Below are 19,809 nucleotides of genomic sequence, written 5' to 3' on the forward strand. Positions count from 1 at the left end.
CAAGAAAAATTAACTGAAACAAAACAAAACTATGCATAGCATGAATCTACTCTTGTAAAAGTTTTATTGATGGCATGTGAATAAGGATTTTTTTTCTGGAAAAATACAGAAGAAATTATTACCTTTCACTAAATGTACACAGACTGAGGTATGTATATCATTTTATACCTTTTTATGTTATTTTGTTTTCGAACAGTTTTGAAACTATTTTATTGTTTTGATTTTTTTAACATGTATGCATATAACTTTTTAATATATTTCTGTGTGTGTGTGTGTGTGTGTGTAACTGTCTTATTTTTGTTAATATTAAGATGGGTATTCCAAGTGGCAGAATTGATGGATTCTTTTGTTTTCTTCTTTATACTTCTATATCTTAGAAGAGAACTATTCTTACAAAATCCCAATTAAAAACTGGATTATGAGGAAATTCAAAGAAATAAATACCCAACAGAGAGAGGGAAAAAGTGTTTCATATTGCTAATTATTAAAAATATGTAACTTTTGATTATCAATTTGGGAAAAAATTTAAATACAGTAACAATTTTGGCAAAGGACAAGTAAACTAATACAGTGTTGATAAGCATATATATGAGACTAGTCAGTGAAAGTTCTGATAGAGTATGTTGTATTAAAATTCTATACTGATCCCTAGGAATTTACCCTAAGAATACAAGATCCCAGTTTCAAAAAGACATATGCACCCCTATGCTTATCACAGCACTATTTACAATAGCCAAGAAATGGAAGCAACCTAAGTGTCCATCAGTAGATGAATGGATAAAGAGGCTGTGGTACATTTACACAATGTAATACTATTCAGCCATAAGAAGAAAACAAATCCTACTATTTGCAACAATATAGATGGAGTCAGAGGGTACTTTGCTCAGTGAAATGAGCCAGGCAGAGAAAGACAAGTATCAAATGATTTCACTCATCTGTGGAGCATAAGAACAAAGTAAAAATGAAGGAACAAAACAGCAAGAAACTCACAGAACCCAAGAATGGACTAACAGTTGCCAAAAGGAAAAGGGACTGGGGAGGGTGGGTGGGAAGGGAGGGAGAAGGGGAATAAGGGGCATTATGATTAGCACACATAATGTAGGGGGGGTACGGGGAAGGCACTATAGCACAGATAAGACAAGTAGTGACTCTATAGCATCTTACTATGCTGATGGACAGTGACTGTAATGGAGTATGTGGTGGGGACTTGATAATGGGGGAAATCTAATAACCACAGTGTTGCTCATATAATTGTATATTAATGATACCAAAATAAAAATAAAATTCTATACTGATCTTGTAGAGATTACAGGGACAAAGATTTTTAAGCAAGCAAGTACAATGACCCAAAATCAGAATTCTTAAAAGAAAGTTGGAATAAGCAAAGTGTAATGTAGAGAGAAAAAAACAAAGGGAAAAGGAAGTTCAGATACTTCTACAAGAACTCAAATAACAGATGATTAAGAAAAGAAAATGGAAATGGAAAAGGAAGAACAGATGTGTTATTTAAGAAGTAAAAACTACAGAATGTGGTGATTATGTATAAATGATAAGAAATTAGAAAGAGTTAAAGATAATTCCGAGGTTTATAACTCGATGCAAATGAATGGTTTTATCATCAAATGAAATAGAAGGTAAAGGGGAAAGAGAAGCAAACTTGGAGGAAAAAACAATGACTCTCTAGAGTCCTTATTGGATGTGATCCACAGGCAGCTGGAAATCTCCAATAAACAAATGGAAATAGGGAACAAAGGAGAGACATCAAGATCTAGAAGCGTACTAAGTTTTCTACAATGAAGGAAATGTTCTATAGATCTACTGTCTAATACAGCATATACTAGACTCATGCAGCTTTGACCACTTGAAATGTGACTAGTGCAACAGATGAATGCTTACCTTTATTTAATTTTAATTAATTTATACTTAAACAGCTACAGGTAGCTAACTGCTACCAAACTGGACAGTGTATATCTAGAGACTTAAAGAGCATTTACATTCTCTTTCTCTTAATTTCCAGATGCATGAAAATTGAGATTAACATTTAGATTATTCAAATAATTTTAAAGTACCATCTTGGGTTAATATATTACAAAACTCAAACAATTTTAAATTATGTCCTCAGCCAAACAGTATGCTTACTTTTAAGTAACTCTTAATTCCATTTAAAATCAAAATGAAGCTGAGTAAAAACTGCATGGGCTGACAAGCTGGCATTAAGATACACTTACAAAACAAACCAGTCATGGATAAGTAGGCCTAGTTTGACACCTAGACCTCTATGGACTACTGACCTCTCCATCACTATCAGATATCACAATGAATGCATCTTCAACTCTACGCTTCCTCTTCACATTGACAGAACTAGTAGTTTCTGTATCTTTCTTCTCCAGGTTCTTAGCTTCAGAGGCTTCTTTAGTTTTTTTCTTCCTCCGTGGCATCCTTTTGTCTGAAATACAGAGAAATAATTTATGCAAAGTGTAAGGTTTCTGGATGCTGTTTTGGTCACATAAGAGAGAAAAATATCCATCTAATAGAAGGAAAACTTGATTTCTGAACTTTTCCACTACTCACTGAAATTTATATTTTTTCTATAGAGGAAGAAATACATATAAATATATAAAACTCATCATCTCTGTAGAGAAATTTCAACAGGAATAACAATCTGAGTACTTTAAACATTAATAACTGGATCTCTTGACTACATTATTATAGTTTATCTAAAAGATTTTTTTAAATACCAGTGTCTCAACCCAATAAAGGACATCCCCAAAAAACCTACATCTAATATCATACATAAAGGTAAAATACTGAATGCTTTCTCCTTGAGAGCAGAGTAAGACAAAAATGTCTGCTTTCATCATTTCTACTGAGTATTATACTGGAGGTTCTAGACAGATCAATAATGCAAGAAGAAATACAAGACATCCAGATGTAAGAAAAGGAAAAAGTAAAACTATAACCATCAGATGACATAATCTTGTATGAAAAAAAACTAAGAAATCCACTAAAAAACTAGTATAACTAATGAATGAGTTCACCAAGATTGAAGGATACCAGGATAACACACAAAAATCAATTGTACTGCTACCCACTAGCAGTAAACAATCTAAAAATCAAACTTTAAAAATTCAATTTTTAATAGCATCAAAAAAAATTCATAGAAATTAATTTAACAAAAGAAGTACCAGATGTGCAACTGAAAACATAAAAATATTGTTGAACAAAGGGTCCAGTTCAAGATGGTGACAAAGAAAAATCACCTCCTCCCATGGAAACACAAAATCTACAGTATATACAGACCAATATCCTCTAAGAAAATAATAACTAAATACTGGTAGAATGATCCCTTTACATCAGGGAACAAGAGAGAAACCATACTAAAGTGGGTATAAAAGGTTGAGAGAGATTTTTTTATGGATGCAAGATGGCGGTGTAAGAGGTGAGACAGAGAACTCTCCCCCAAACCACAGATAGTGTAAAAAAATAGTTAATAAAACTAACCCTAAAACAGCAACATGAAAGAAGGCTGCACCAGACTGCACAGACTTCACAAACAGAGCAGACCTCACATAACAGGGTAACGTATGAAAGCCTTGACCCGGTGGGACCCAAGTCCTTCCCCCACCCCAGCTCACGGGCAGGAGGAAGAGAAACAGAACAGGGGAGTTGGGGGGAGTCGGGAGGGGTGAAAGCCTGGGATTGCTGAACACCTACACCTGGCCCTGGAGACCTGCTTTGCGAGCAGAAACCTACACTGTGTGGTGCTCTGGAGGATAGGGAGCTGGGAAAAGCAGAGACAGATTCCGGCCATTTGTGGAGGATGGGATCCACACCTGGCCGCTCTGGGACAAGGTAAAGGCAGGCATTCTGACAGACTCCCTAGCAGCAAGAGGGCTGCTGAAGGGGCAGGGTTTGCAAGAAGCTTGCTGTGCAGGAGAAGAGACAGGGGACAAGGTTGTCTGGGTGTGCTCTGCCCAGCAGATTGGGGACTTGGTGGAGCTTCAGGCACTCCATCCCCCTGGCTGGCTACTCAGCTCTGAGGCCCCCCACTGTGATACGCAGCCTGCTGAACCTTCCTCCTGGCCTGAAAGCACTGGCTTGTAAACAGGTAGTCACTGCTATGGTGTCAGGCCAGCCAGACACAGGCACCACCCACAACAACTAGAGACACCAAACACAGAGGTTTACACCTGTGTACTCAGCCCACTGGCTCTGATACAGGAGACAGGCAGGGCAGATGGGAATCAGGAAACAGATCTTTCCTCCCTCCAGGCATCAGCTCCGCTCCCCTATTACCCCAACATCACTCAGTGGGCTGAGCAGCTCTAGAGACTGGAGGTTCTAGGCAATAGAGGGCACCACACAGAAACATGAAACATCAAAAGAACATACTTCAGACCAAAATCTCACAAACCCAATAAAAAGGGCCAAATTAAACGGAAAAAACCAATCTTCCGGAAAGAGAGCTCAAAATAAAATCATAAACATGCTTATGGAGGCACAGAAAAATATTACAAAACTCAGGAAGGAATTTAAGATGAAGATTCAATCATTAAGAAATTCCATATCTGAAATGAAGCATACAATGGAGGGATGTAAAAGCAGATTAGATGTGGTAGAAGAGATAGTAAATGGAATAGAAATTAGAGAAGAGGAATACAAAGAAGCTGAGGCACAGAGAGGAAAAACAATCTCTAAGAATGAAATAATATTGAGAGAACTGTGACCAATCCAAATGGAACAATATTTGCATTATAGGGGTACCAGAAGAAGAAGAGAGGAAAAAAGGAATAGAAAGTGTCATTGAGGAGGTTAATTACTAAAAACTTCCCCAATCTGGTGAAGGAGATAGTCTCTCAAGCCATTGAGATACCCAGATCTCCCAACACAAGGGACCCAAGGAAGATAACATCAAGACATATAATAATTAAAATGGAAAAGATTAAGGATAAAGACAGACTTTTAAAAGCAGCTAGACAGAGAAAAAAGATCACATACAAAGGAAAACCCATCAGGCTATCATCAGACTTCTCAACAGAAACCTTACAGGACAGAAAGGAGTGGCATGATATATTTAATGCAATGAAGCAGAAGGGCCTTGAACCAATACACTACCTGGCAACGTTATCATTTAAATTTGAAGGAGGGATAAAGCAATTTCGAGATAAGCAAAACCTGAGAGAATTCACCTCCCACAAACCATCTCTATGTGCATTTTGGAGGGACTCCTATAGACAGAAGTATTCCTAAGACTAAATAGATGTCACCCAAGGGACAGACAAAGAGTATAGAATATTATTCATAACATACAAAGAATGGGAGGAGGAGAAAAAAAAAGAATCTGTAGGTTGTGTAACAGCACATGATGTTAGTTAAATTAGACTGTTAGAAAGTAAGGGAATTACCCATGAATCTTTGGTAGCCACAAATCTAAAGCCTGCCACGGCAATAAGTACATACCGATCAATAATCACCCTAAATGTAAATGGTCTGAATGCACAAATCAAGACATAGAGTCACTGAATGGATAAAAAAACAAGACCCATCTATATGTTGCCTACAAGAGACTCACTTCAAACCCAAAGACATACACAGACTGAAAGTAAAGGATGGAAAAAGATATTTCATGCAACTAACAGGGAGAAAAAAGCAAGAGTTGCAGTACTTGTATCAGACAAAACAGACTTCAAAACAAAAAAGCACAAGAGACAAAGAAGGAAATTACATAATGATAAAGGGGTCAGTCCAACAAGAGAATATAACTATTATAAATATCTCTACACCCAAAGTAGGATCACCTACATATGTGAAACAAATACTAACATAATTAAAGGGGGAACAGAATGCAAAGCATTCATTATGGGAAACTTCAACACACCACACACTCCAAACAATCAACCAGACAGAAAATAAATATAAAGACAGAGGCACTGAACAACGTATTGGACCTAACAGACATCTACAGAAAACTCCATCCAAAAGCAACAGGATACACATTATCCTCAAGTGCACATGGACCATTTTCAAGAATAGATAACATACTAGGCCACAAAAAGAGCCTCAGTGTATTAGAAAAGAATGAAATTGTACCAACCAGCTTCGCAGATCACAAAGGTATGAAAGTAGAAATTAATTACTCAAAGAAAATGAAAACGACCACTCAACACATGGAGGCTTAATAACATGCTCCTAAATAATCAATTGATCAATGATCAAATTAAAACAGATATCAAGCAACATATGGAGACAAATAACTACAATAACTCAAGACCACAAAAATCTGTGGGACACAGTGAAGGCCATGCTAAGAGGGCAATATATTGCAAAAGAGGCCGACCTCAGGAAAAGAACAACAATCCCAAATGAACAGTATAAGCTCACAATTAATGAAACAAGAAAAGGAGAACAAATGAGGCCCAAAGTCAGAAGAAGGAGGGACATTAGATTAAAGCAGAAATAACAAAATTGAGAAGAATAAAATAATAGAAAGAATCAATGAAAGCAGGAGCTGGTTTTTTGAGAAAATAAACAAAATAGATAAACCCCTAGCCAGACTTACAGAGAAAAAAAGAGAGTCTACACACATAAACAGAATCAGAAATGAGAAAGGAAAAATCACCATGGACACAACAGAAACACAAAGAATTATGAGAATACTATGAAAAATTATATGCTAACAAACTGGATAACCTTGAAGAAACAGAAAACTTTCTAGAAAAATACAACCTACCAAGGCTGACCCAGGAAGAAACAGATAATCTGAATAGACCAATTACCAGCAAAGAAATTGAATTGGTAAACAAAAAACTACCTAAGAACAAATCACATGGGTCAGATGGTTTCACTGCTGAATTTTATCACACATTTAGTGAAGACCTAATACCCATCCTCCTTTAAGTTTTCCAAAAAGTAGAAGAGGCAATACTCCCAAACTCATTCTACGAAGCCAACTTCACTCTAATAGCAAAACCAGACAAAGACACCACAAAAAAAGAAAATTACAGACCAATATCCCTGATGTACATAAACACAAAAATACTCAACAAAATATCAGCAAAACAAATTCAAAAATACATCAAAAAGATCATCCATCATGACCAAGTGGGTTTCATCAGAGGAATGAATGCAAGGATGGTACAACATCAACATCATCCACTACATCAAACAAAAGGACAAAAACCACATGATCATCTCTATAGATGATGAAAAATCATTTGACAAAACTCAACATCCATTCATGATAAAAACACTCAACAAAATGAGTATAGAGGGCAAGTAATTCAACATAATAAAGGACATATATGGTAAAACCACAGCCAACATCATACTGAACAGCAAGAAGCTGAAAGCTTTTCCTCTAAGATCGGAAACAAGACAATCATGTCCACTCTCCTCACTTCTATTCAACATAGTACTGGATGCCCTAGCCATGGCAATTAGACAAAACAAACAAGTACAAGGAATTCAAATTGGTAAAGAAGAAGTCAAACTGTCACTATTTGCAGATGACATGATATTTTACATAAAAAACCCTAAAGACTCCATTCCAAAACTACTAGAACTGATATCAGACTACAGCAAAGTTGCAGGATAAAAAATTAACACACAGGGGGCAGAGCCAAGATGGCGGCATGAGTAGGACAGTGGGAATATCCTCCCAAAAACATATATATTTTTGAAAGTACAACAAATACAACTATCTCTAAAAGAGAGACCAGAAGATACAGGACAACAGCCAGACCACATCCACACCCGCAAGAACCCAGCACCTGGCGAAGGGGGTAAGATACAAGCCCTGACCCAGCGGAACCCGAGCGTCCCTCACCCCAGTTCCGGGTGGAAGGAGAGGAGTCGGAGCGGGGAGGGAGAGGGAGCCCAGGACTGCTAAATAGTCAGCCCTCGCCATCCGCACCCAGGCGTGGTGTGCTGGATACGAGGGAAACAGGACAGTAAGACCTCTGAGCGGGTCCCTGCAGTCGGCACCCCTGGCACAAAGAAAAGCAAGTGCTTTTTGAAAGTCTTAAAGGGACAGAGGCCCCACAGCTGGATGGGAGCATCCTGGGACACTTAGCCCAGCAGCTGGGAATCCAGGGGAACTCCAGGCACGCTAAACCCCTGGGCAGCAGCTCTGAGACCCCTCACGGCGATAAGCAGCCCCCCTGTCTGTTCCCACTCTGGCATCCAGCCAGAACAGAGCAGCAGCCTGAAGTTGCCACGCCCACACCAGGGGAGCTTCCTCCATAGCGGCTGGGCAAGAAACAGACCCAGTCTACGCGCAATTGCCCAACACAAGCCGCTAAGGGTCGCCATTGTCCCAATAAAGAAAGGCCAGAAGCAAGTGGAAAGGTCTTGACTCCTCTAGCTGACAGACGAATCAATAGCATACCCCTGCATATATCAACATGAAAAGGCAAAAAAATTTGATCCAGACCAGGCTAACCCAGATACCTTCCACATCCTCTCCTGAGAAGAAATCTAGGGAGGTAGATTTAACCAATCTTCCTGAAAAAGAATTTAAAACAAAAGTCATAACCATGCTGAAGGACTTGCAGAGAAATATGCAAGAACTAAGGAGGGAGAATACAGAAATAAAACAATCTCTGTAAGGACTTCAAAGCAGAATGGACGAGATGCAAGAGAACATTAATGAACTAGAAAACAGAGAACAGGAATGCAGAGAAGCTGATGCAGACAGAGCTAAAAGGATATCCAGGAATGAAAGAATATTAAGAGAACTGTGTGACCAATCCAAAAAGAAAAACCCATCAGGCTATCATCAGACTTCTCAACATAAACCTTACAGGCCAGAAGAGAATGGCATGATATATTTAATGCAATGAAACAGAAGGGCCTTTAACCAAGAATACTGTATCCAGCATGATTATCATTTAAATATGAAGGAGGGATTAAACAATTCCCAGAAAAGCAGAAGTTGAGGGATTTTGCCTCCCACAAACCACCTCTACAGGGTGTCTTAGGGAGACTGCTCTACATGGGGACACTCCTAAAAAGAGTACAGAACAAAAAACCCAACATATGAAGAATGGAGGAGGAGGAACAAGAACAGAGAGAAATAAAGAATCATCAGTGTTTATAATAGCTCAATAAGCAAGTTAAGTTAGACAGGAAGATAGTAAAGAAGATAACCTTGAACCTTTGGTAACCACAAATTTAAAACCTGCAATGGCAATAAGTACATATCTTTCAATAATTACCCTAAATGTAAATGGACTGAAGGAACCAATCAAAAGACACAGAGTAATAGAATGGATAAAAAAGCAAAACCCATCTATATGATGCTTACAAGAGACTCACCTCAAACCCAAAGACATGCACAGATTAAAAGTCAAGGGATGGAGAAAGATATTTCATACAAACAACAGGGAGGAAAAAGCAGGTGTGGCAATACTAGTATAAGACTAAACAGACTTCAAAACAAAGAAAGTCACAAGAGATAAAGAAGGACATCACGTAATGATAAAGGGCTCAGTCCAACAAGAAGATATAACCATTATAAATATATATGCACCTAACACAGGAGCACTGACATATGTGAAACAAATACTAACAGAATTAAAGGAGGAAATAGAATGCAATGTATTCATTTTGGGAGACTTTAACACACCACTCACCCCAAAGGACAGATCCACCAGACTGAAAATAACTAAGGACACAGGGGCACTGAACAACACGCTAGAACAGATGGACCTAATAGACATCTATAGAACTCTACATCCAAAAGCAACAGGATACACATTCTTCTCAAGTGCACCTAGAACATTCTCCAGAATAGACCACATACTAGGCCACAAAAAGAACCTCAGTAAATTCAAAAAGATTGAAATCCTACCAACCAACTTTTCAGACCACAAAGGTATAAAACTAGAAATAAATTGTATAAAGAAAGCAAAAAGGCTCACAAACACATGGAAGCTTAACAACATGCTCCTAAATAATCAATGGATCAATGACCAAATTAAAATGGAGATCCAGCAATATGTGGAAACAAATGACAACACCACCACAAAGCCCCAACTACTGTGGGATGCAGCAAAAGCAGTCTTAAGAGGAAAGTATATAGCAATCCAAGCATATTTAAAGAAGGAAGAACAATCCCAAATGAATAGTCTAATGTCACAATTACCGAAATTGGAAAAAGAAGAACAAATGAGGCCTAAGGTCAGCAGATGGAGGGACATAATAAAGATCAGAGAAGAAATAAATGTAATTGAGAAGAATAAAACAATAGGAAAAAATCAATGAAACCAAGAGCTGGTTTTTTGAGAAAATACACAAAATAGATAAGCCTCTAGCCAGACTTATTAATAGAAAAAGAGAGTCAACACACATCAACAGAAACAGAAATAAGAATGGAAAATTCACGATGGACCCCATAGAAATACAAAGAATTATTAGAGAGTACTATGAAAACCTATATGCTAACAAGCTGGAAAACCTTGGAGAAATGGACAACTTCCTAGAAAAATACAACCTTCCAAGACTGACCCAGAAAGAAACAGAAAATCTAAACAGACCAATTACCAGCAACGAAACTGAAGCAGTAATAAAAAACTACCCAAGAACAAAACCCCCAGGTCAGATGGATTTACCTCGGAATTTTATCAGACATACAGAGAAGACATAATACCCATTCTCCTTAAAGTTTTCCAAAAAATAGAAGAGGAGGGAATACTCCCAAACTCATTCTATGAAGCCAACATCACCCTAATACCAAAACCAGGCAAAGACTCTACCAAAAAAAAAAAAAACTACAGACCAATACTCCTGATGAACATAGATGCAAAAATACTCAACAAAATATTAGCAAACCAAATTCAAAAACACATCAAAAGGATCATACACCATGACCAAGTGGGATTCATCCCAGGGATGCAAGGATGGTACAACATTCGAAAATCCAACATCATCTACTTCATCAACAAGAAGAAGGACAAAAACCACATGATCATCTTCATAGATGCTGAAAAAGCATTCGACAAAATTCAACATCCATTCATGATAAAAACTCTCAACAAAATGGGCATAGAGGCCAAGTACGTCAACATAATAAAGGCCATATATGATAAACCCACAGCTAACATCATATTGAACAGCGAGAGGCTGAAAGCTTTTCCTCTGAGATCGGAAACAAGACAGGGATGCCCACTCTCCCCACTGTTATTCAACATAGTACTGGAGGTCCTAGCCACGGCAGTCAGACAAAACAAAGAAATACAAGGAATCCCGATTGGTAAAGAAGAAGTCAAACTGTCACTATTTGCAGATGACATGATATTGTACATAAAAAACCCTAAAGACTCCACTGCAAAACTACTAGAACTAATATCGGAATTAGCAAAGTTGCAGGATACAAAATTAACACAGAAATCTGTGGCTTCCCTATACACTAACAATGAACTAATAGAGAAATCAGGAAAACAATTCCATTCACAATTGCATCAAAAAGAATAAAATACCTAGGAATAAACCTAACCAACAAAGTGAAAGACCTATACCCTGAAAACTACAAGTCACTCTTAAGAGAAATTAAAGAGGTCACTAACAAATGGAAACTCATCCCATGCTCCTGGCTAGGAAGAATTAATATCATCAAAATAGGTATCCTGCCCAAAGAAATATACAGACTCAATTCAATCCCTATCAAATTACCAACAACATTCTTCAATGAACTGGAACAAATAGTTCAAAAATTCATATGGAACCACCAAATACCCCGAATAGCCAAAGCAATCTTGAGAAGGAAGAATAAAGTGGGGGGGATCTCGCTCCCCAACTTCAAGCTCTACTACAAAGCCACAGTAATCAAGACAATTTGGTACTGGCACAAGAACAGAGCCATAGACCAGTGGAACAGAATAGAGATTCCAGACATTAACCCAAACATATATGACCAATTAATATACGATAAAGGAGCCATGGACATACAATGGGGAAATGACAGTCTCTTCAACAGATGGTGCTGGCAAAACTGGACAGCTACATGTAAGAGAATGAAACTGGATCACTGTCTAACCCCACACACAAAAGTTAACTCCAAATGGATCAAAGACCTGAATGTAAGTTATGAAACCATAAAACTCTTAGAAAAAAACATAGGCAAAAATCTCATGGACATAAACATGGGTGACTTCTTCATGAACATATCTCCCCGGGTAAGGGAAACAAAGGCAAGAAATGAACAAGTGGGACTATATCAAGCTGAAAAGCTTCTGTACAGCAAAGGACACCATCAATAGAACAAAAAGGTATCCTACAGTATTGGAGAACATATTCATTAATGACAGATCCGATAAAAGATTGACATCCAAAATATATAAAGCGCTCACATGCCTCAAAAAACAGAAAACACATAATCCAATTAAAAAATGGGCAGAGGAGCTGAATAGACAGTGGTGTAAAGAAGAAATCCAGATGGCCAACAGGCACATGAAAAGATGCTACACATCGCTAATCATCAGAGAAATGCAAATTAAAACCACAATGAGATATCACCTCACACCAGTAAGGATCGCCATCATCGAAAAGACAAACAACAACTAATGTTGGAGAGACTGTGGAGAAAGGGGAACCCTCCTACACTGCTGGTGGGAATGTAAATTAGTTCCACCATTGTGAAAAGCAGTATGGAGGTTCCTCAGAATGCTCAAAATAGAAATACCATTTGACCCAGGAATTCCACTTCTAGGAATTTACCCTAAGAATGCAGAAGCCCAGTTTGAAAAAGACAGATGCATCCCTATGTTTATCACAGCACTATTTACAATAGCCAAGATATGGAAGCAACCTAAATGTCCTTCAGTAGATGAATGGATAAAGAAGATGTGGTACATATACACAATGGAATATTACTCAGCTATAAGAAAAAAACAGATCCTACCATTTGCAACAACATGGATGGACGGAGCTAGAGGGTATTATGCTCAGTGAAATAAGCCAGGCGGAGAAAGACAAGTACCAAATGCTTTCACTCATAAGCAGAGTATAAGAACAAAGGAAAACTGAAGGAACAAAACAGCAGCAGAATCACAGAACCCAAGAATGGACTAACAGTTACCAAAGGGAAAGGGACTGGGGAGGATGGGTGGGAAGGGAGGGATAAGTGTGGGGGAAAAAGAAAGGGGGCATTACAATTAGCATATATAGTGCGTGGGGGGCACGGGGAGGGCTGCGCAACACAGAGAAGACAAGTAGAGATTTTGTAGCATCTTACTACGCAGATGGACAGTGACTGTGAAGGGGTATGTGGGGGGGACTTGGTGAAGGGAGGAGCCTCGTAAACATAATGTTCTTCATGTAATTGTAGATTAATGATACCAAAATAAAAAACAAATCATAACATTAAAAAAAAAAGAATGGGGAACCCTCTTACACTGTTGGTGTGTATGTAAATAAGATCAACCATTGTGGAAAGCAATATGGAGGTTCCTCAGAAAACTAAAAATAGAAATACTATTCAACCTAGGAATTCCATTACTAAGAATTTACCCAAAGAAAACAAGACCACAGATTCAAAAAGACATATGCACCCCTATGCTTATCACAGCCCTGTTTACAATAGTCAAGATACAGAAGCAAGCAACCTAAATGTCCATCAGAAGATGAATGGATAAAGAAGATGTGGTACATACACGTAAGAAGAAAGCAAATCCTACCATTTGCAACAACATGGATGAAGCTAGAGTGTATTATGCTCAGTGAAAGACAAGTACCAAATGATTTCACTCATTTGTGGAGTACAACAACAAAGCAAAACTGAAGGAACAGAACAGCAGCGGACTCACAGACTCCAAGAATGGACTAGTGGTTACCAAAGGGAAAGGGTTGGGGAGGGTGGGATGTGGAAGAGAGAAGGGGATTAAGGGGCTTTACAATTAGCACACATAATATAGGTAGGTCACCAGGGAAGGCAGTATAGCACAGAGAAGAAAAGTAATGACTCTATAGCATCTTACTATGCTGATGGATAGTGACAGCAATGGGGTGTGTGGGGACTTGATAATATGGGTGAATGTTAAAACCACAATGTTGCTCATGTGAAACCTTCATAAGATTGTATATCAATGATACCTTAGTAAAAAAAAATAGTTAACTAAGAGTGAATCAAAGATTTAAATGTAAGACCTAGGATTATAAAACTCTTAGAAGAAAACCCAGGCATAAATCTTCATGAGCTTGAATTAGGTAATGGGACATCTTAGATGGGATGGACATCAAAAACAAAGCAACAAAAGAAAAAAATTACCTGGACATCATCAGAGTAAGAACCTTTGTGTTTCAAAGTACACTATCAAGAAAGTAAAAGGATAACCTGCAGAACTGGAGAAAATTTTTACAAATCACATTTCTGAAAAAGAACTTGTAACTAGAATTAAAAAAAAAAAAACTCTTACAACTCAGTAATAAAAAAGCAAACCCAATAAAAATTAGCCAAAGGATCTAAGTACACAGTTCACCAAAGATTATTTATAAATGGCAACTAAGTCCATGAAAAGATGTTCAATGCCAACATCCATCAGGAAATGCGTATCAGAAAAATTAGATACTCCTTCACCTCCACCAGAATGGCTATAATCAAAAGAGCATGTAACAAGTGTAGGCAAGGATGTGGAAAAACTGAACTTTCATACACTGCTGTTAGAATAGTGAAGGCTTTTTGGAAAGAAGTCCTATAACAGTTCCTCAAAACGCTAAAATAAGAGTCATAACTCAGCAATTCTACTCCTAGAAAATAGCCAAGATGTATTAAAACTTATGTCCACACAAAAATTTATACAGAAATATTCATAGCAGCATTATTCATGACAGTCCCAAATTGGAATCAACCCATAAATCCATCAACTGATGAAGGAATAAATTAAATGTGATATATCCGTACAGCAGATTATACCACCATAAAAATGAAGTACTGATAAATGCAACAACATGGATGAAGCTTGAAAACATCATGCTAAGTGAAAGAAGCTGGTCCCAACAGACCACATGTTGTATGACTCCATTTACAGGAAATAACCAAATTGGTAAGTGTGGAGACACAGAAAGTAGATTAGTGATTGCTCAGGGCTGAGGGATACTGAGTATTAAAGGCTTAGGGGTGTGGAGCTTCTCTTTGGGGTTATGAAAATGTTCTAAAATTGATTGTTGTGATGGTTGTACTACTCTGTGAAAATACTAAAAGCCATTGAATCACACACTTAAGTGGGTGAATTGTATGGTATATGCATTATATCTCAACAAAAGCTGTTGAAAAGCCAACAAAAAAAATTAACCTATGGTGATCCACTGATTACCTCAGGAGGGTATTGACTGGGACAAGGGAGCTTTCTGGAGTGTGGAAATGTTCTGTATTTTGATTTGCATGTTTTACATGGATGTATATATTAAACTATAAAGATTGGTTCTCTTCACTATATGTAAACAATACCTTAAAAAGTGGCTTTTTAAATATTTGTGAGTGAATATTTTAATTAATCCTCATAAAAACCTAAGAAGTATATATAACTAATATATATATGGTGATCCCTGAATCTAAAAGAATAGCATGAGTAGAACTTGGAAATGGGGATTAGTATGGGGAAACACAGAATCACAGTGCCCTGGGAAAACATCTTGGACGGAACAGTTTCCATCTTACTAAATGTTTTCTGTACCTTAAAAGTTATTTAAACCAATATCCTCAAATTTGGTATCAAGAGTAGGTATACCACCAAACATATGTAATTTCTTATAAGGTACATAAATAAATAAAAACCCTTCTAAGCACAGAACCACCTGCAGGTTCAAAATCGGTTTTCAAAGAAACACAGCAGATAAAGGATCGATAAGAAGCATTAGGGAGAGGCATCCCAAAGATATCCAGTGCTTCATGAAATTTAGCCACATTTTTTCCACAATAATTCTGAGTAAAAAGGGTCACAGCTCAGCCAATTTACACAAGAAAGCCAGCATATAGTTAAAGTACTATTAATTTAAGTTGCTACCCTTCAAAATTAACACTTCAATAATGGCTTATCTTCAATTACTTAAACTGAGGCTACAGAATGAATTATCACTGTCTTCAAAGGAAGAAGAGAGTCTGGATGGCAATAAACCTCTTCTTAATCATTGAAGTTAGAAACAAAATGTCTCTAAAAGAATGCACAAACTTGATAATAGGGGGAGTCTAGTAACCATAATATTGTTCATGTAATTGTACATTAATGATAGCAAAAAAAAAAAAAAGTTAAAGGCTGTATAAGGATCATTTCATCATCATTCTACCATATTAGAATGGCAAAAATAAACACATAATTTCTTCCATAGGTCAAAAAGTAGATAATAGAAATATCCCGTATTTTCTTAATAGCTAAATATCTTAAAATACGTATTTCTCTAGAAATACTGATAATTTCATATACTGATATAAATACAACATTTATTTCCGTAATATTGTAGTTTTAAGGTTTAAATTTTTATGCACTCTGTTCAAGTTTGTAGGTCAATAATAATCAAATAAGGCACTTCTCAAATCTATTAGATATGGGAAAATTTTGAAATCACATGTTTTATTTCTTCCTCCCATTAATATCAATCACTATACAGACAACATGGGGAAATTGGTTCTCCATATGTTTAGAAATTTTAAGATAACCACACACTAGATTTGAATTAAGAATTTCTGAGCCTAGAATCTCTCCTTATTCTGTACATTATTTAAAACAAACTGAATATTTTTCAAAATCTTAAGAAAGAGAAGATGAGGGAAGGTACATCAAATTCCTTTCACATTTTAATCATAAAAAGTATACATCAGACAAGACTTACTAGTTCACTTTTAAAGACTTAAGATTTTCTCTACAAGTATTTATAAGACAAGTGATTTAAAATCTCAGAATAGTTATAGAACTTGAAATGTCCTGCCAGTAAAAAGAGATGCAATTTTTAAAATATGATGCACATCAAACAACTTCGATGTTTCTTATCTAAAAATGATATGGTCATATGTTTATAACTGTATAAAAGTTAATAAAAACCTTTGCTGAACTTAAAAAATAAAAATAAAAAGGATGCACAAACAGGAAAGGTGACCCAATAATGAGACTTGTTATTTATTTCACAGGTAGCATTTTAGGTAGTATCCTTGAAAGTCTCCAATTTGCGTTATTTGTCATTTTCTTCCAGCACATCCATCATCTTGATCTATATGAAGAACAATCACTGACAAGATAATTTAAAATTTTGACGTTCTACCTACTGAATCTATCAAAATTGCTTTGAAAGGTTGGGGCATAGGGACCTTAACACCAATCCTTTAATGAATGATTGACTCTTACCCCTTAAATAAGTCAGTATTCAAGAATTTTGGTACCAAGCTCTTTATCAACTGATTACATGAGCTTGACTGTTTCTCTAATTTAAAAAATAAAAATAAAAGAAGACAGTAAATATGTACCTACACACACACACACACATACACCCCTGATGCTTTACTTCCTGGTTTATACTCAGCCTTAATTTAGGACAAGTGTTTGACCACAAAATCCAAACAGACTTTAAGTAATAATTACAGTTATTCATTTACTCTTTAGACAGTATTCTAGGTACTCACACATAACAGAGGGTAATCCTCCCAACAGCTGCAAGTGGTGTCACTATTTTATACTATGTTTATCATTTTACACTTATTTATACACTATTTTTATCACTATTTTACATGTTAGGAAACATTCAAAATTCAAACAGTTGGTAAGCTGTCAGGTTAGTAAACAGCTATATTGGTAATTGAAGCTCGATCTGATTAGAAAAAGGCATTCTTTGATTCAACTACAGGAAACTGCCTCCCTGACAGGAAAAAATAGAGAGAGAAGTACATATAAAACTTAAACTTCTTCCTGGGTGTTAACTTAAATCTCAGCATGATATAGTAACTAAATACAAGAACACTGTAGTCAGGCTGCCTGGATTCAAAACCAGCTCTACCACTTAACGAGATGTGTCTTTGATTCTCAAGTTACCTCATCTATAAACTGCGGGGGATAACAACAGTACCCATTTCACACGAAGGCCGTGAAAATTAAATACATGTGAGTGCAAGGCTTGAAACACTGCCACCGTGTAGAAAGAAACACACCAGCTCTGTTGGAGAAGAAGGCGGTGAATAATAAGGGTTTCCAAGGAAAATCTTTTCTCCTGGGGAAATAACTAGTGAAAGCAAGAATCACTCCCCAACAAAACATTACGAGAAGGGGGCGTGAGGAAGACGCGGCGGAGGCGCCAGGTCGCCCTCACGGCAAGCGAGGTCCCGGCTGGGGGCCCCGCGGAAGGAGGCAACGACGAGAGCCTCCTCCCGAGGTGTTCAGCCTGAGGAAGGCGCTCTGAACGGGCGGGCGGGGACCAGAGTCCAATCGCAGAGAGCAAGAAGTGCCGAAGCGGACGCCCTGCAGGATAAAGGCCGCACAGCGGTCGAGAGGCGGCGGGCCTCGCACCCGGGGGCAGAGGCCCACTCCGGCGTCACGAGGCTGCCATCCACAGCGTCCCGAAGGGCCCACCCTGCCGTCCAGAGGCGGCCACCCTTCATTAGCAGGGGCCACCCCGATGTCCCTAGAAGCGCCAGCCTCAGCATGGAGAGGGCTCTACCCCCACGTCAGACCTGCCCCTGCGGGTGAGGCGTGGGCCGCGGCCCCCGTGAAAGAGAAGAGACGGGAAAAGGGTGGGCTAAAGGTGTGCGAAGGCGGCAGGTACTCACCAACCAGCCTCCGCCGCTCCACCGAGTCCCTCCTCCAGGCGCTGGGGGTCGCGAGCGTCCGCAGCACGTCGGGAGCTGCCGGTGGCAAGGCGCGCGCGCAGCTGGGCTCCACGGGGAGGAGACGTGCTCTCGGGGTGAGCGCAGGCGCAAGCGTCTGAGGGCAGAACCAACCCGAACTGCGGGAGGGAAAGCCGCCGCCAGGACGTACCAACTGCGCGACACGGGGGCGCACCACCACCTGGAGGAGGATCCGAGTTCCTCCGACTAGACTGAGCCCCTCCCGGTGCTCTTTCCAATGTACTGTTTGCTTTATCAGTTGCTAGCACTTTGAGGGAAACCAGAGGGTAGCAACAGGGCCTCCAAAATACTAGAGCGAAACTTTCAAAGCCTTCTCTGGCACATCAAGCCTCCTCTGGCCTTTTCTTTGCATGCATTCTGGAGTTATACTGAAATTATCTGTTCATATGACCACTTGAAAACAATCTCTGGATGGTAAATATTAAAGTCTGATAATTTCAGGGGAGGAAGAGAATCTGGGAAACAGAAACTCTGGAAATGTCAGATGGAAGTGTAGAATCACAACAGCCGTTTTTGGTGAAATTTAAAAGTGCATTTTTTGACCCAGCAATTTCAGAAAAATACAGAAGCTCCTCCAATTGTGCACAAGAAGATATATTCATGTGCAAGCCTGTTTCCTTGCAAAAACATAAACAGAAATGTCCAATAAGACTTGGATGAATAAAAAATGGTATGTTCCTACAATATAACAACAAATAAAACTAATAAATATTTAATAGCTCATAAGATATTGCAATAGCAACATGCCAATAAATATGTACACTCTTAGATGGTTTATGTAAACTTCATACATAGAATGACAGTATATGCTGAGTATGGAAAATATTGAAGTATAGAAAATGAACTAGCTATATGATGCACACTGTTACAAAGATCTAAGGGCAGGAGAGGGGCTAGAAGCCAGAAAAAATGGGGGACAGGGAGAAACAGGACTTCCAATAGATCTGTCATGATTTCTTTTAAAAAAAGAAGAAACCGAAAAATAAATA

General features: G+C 38.2%; 1 protein-coding gene across 2 annotated transcripts in view; it reads right to left on the minus strand.

Moving 5' to 3' along the window:
- The window catches only part of UIMC1 (ubiquitin interaction motif containing 1), a 138,565-nt gene extending 119,669 nt beyond the window's left edge, over window positions 1-18,896 (minus strand). The window contains exons 1-2 of one of the 2 annotated variants that reach the window (XM_036995058.2): window positions 18,743-18,896; window positions 2,292-2,446 (exon numbers count right to left, since the gene is read on the minus strand). In XM_036995058.2, coding sequence (XP_036850953.1) covers window positions 2,292-2,438 — 147 coding nt within the window. In that variant the 5' untranslated portion in view covers window positions 2,439-2,446; window positions 18,743-18,896. The remainder of the gene's footprint in view (window positions 1-2,291; window positions 2,447-18,742) is intronic. The other variant, XM_073232656.1, reaches the window with a different exon arrangement.
- Window positions 18,897-19,809: the final 913 nt, after the last annotated feature.

The sequence above is a fragment of the Manis javanica genome, chromosome 1 (genome assembly GCF_040802235.1).
Source record: "Manis javanica isolate MJ-LG chromosome 1, MJ_LKY, whole genome shotgun sequence".
Taxonomy (NCBI): Eukaryota; Metazoa; Chordata; class Mammalia; order Pholidota; family Manidae; genus Manis; species Manis javanica.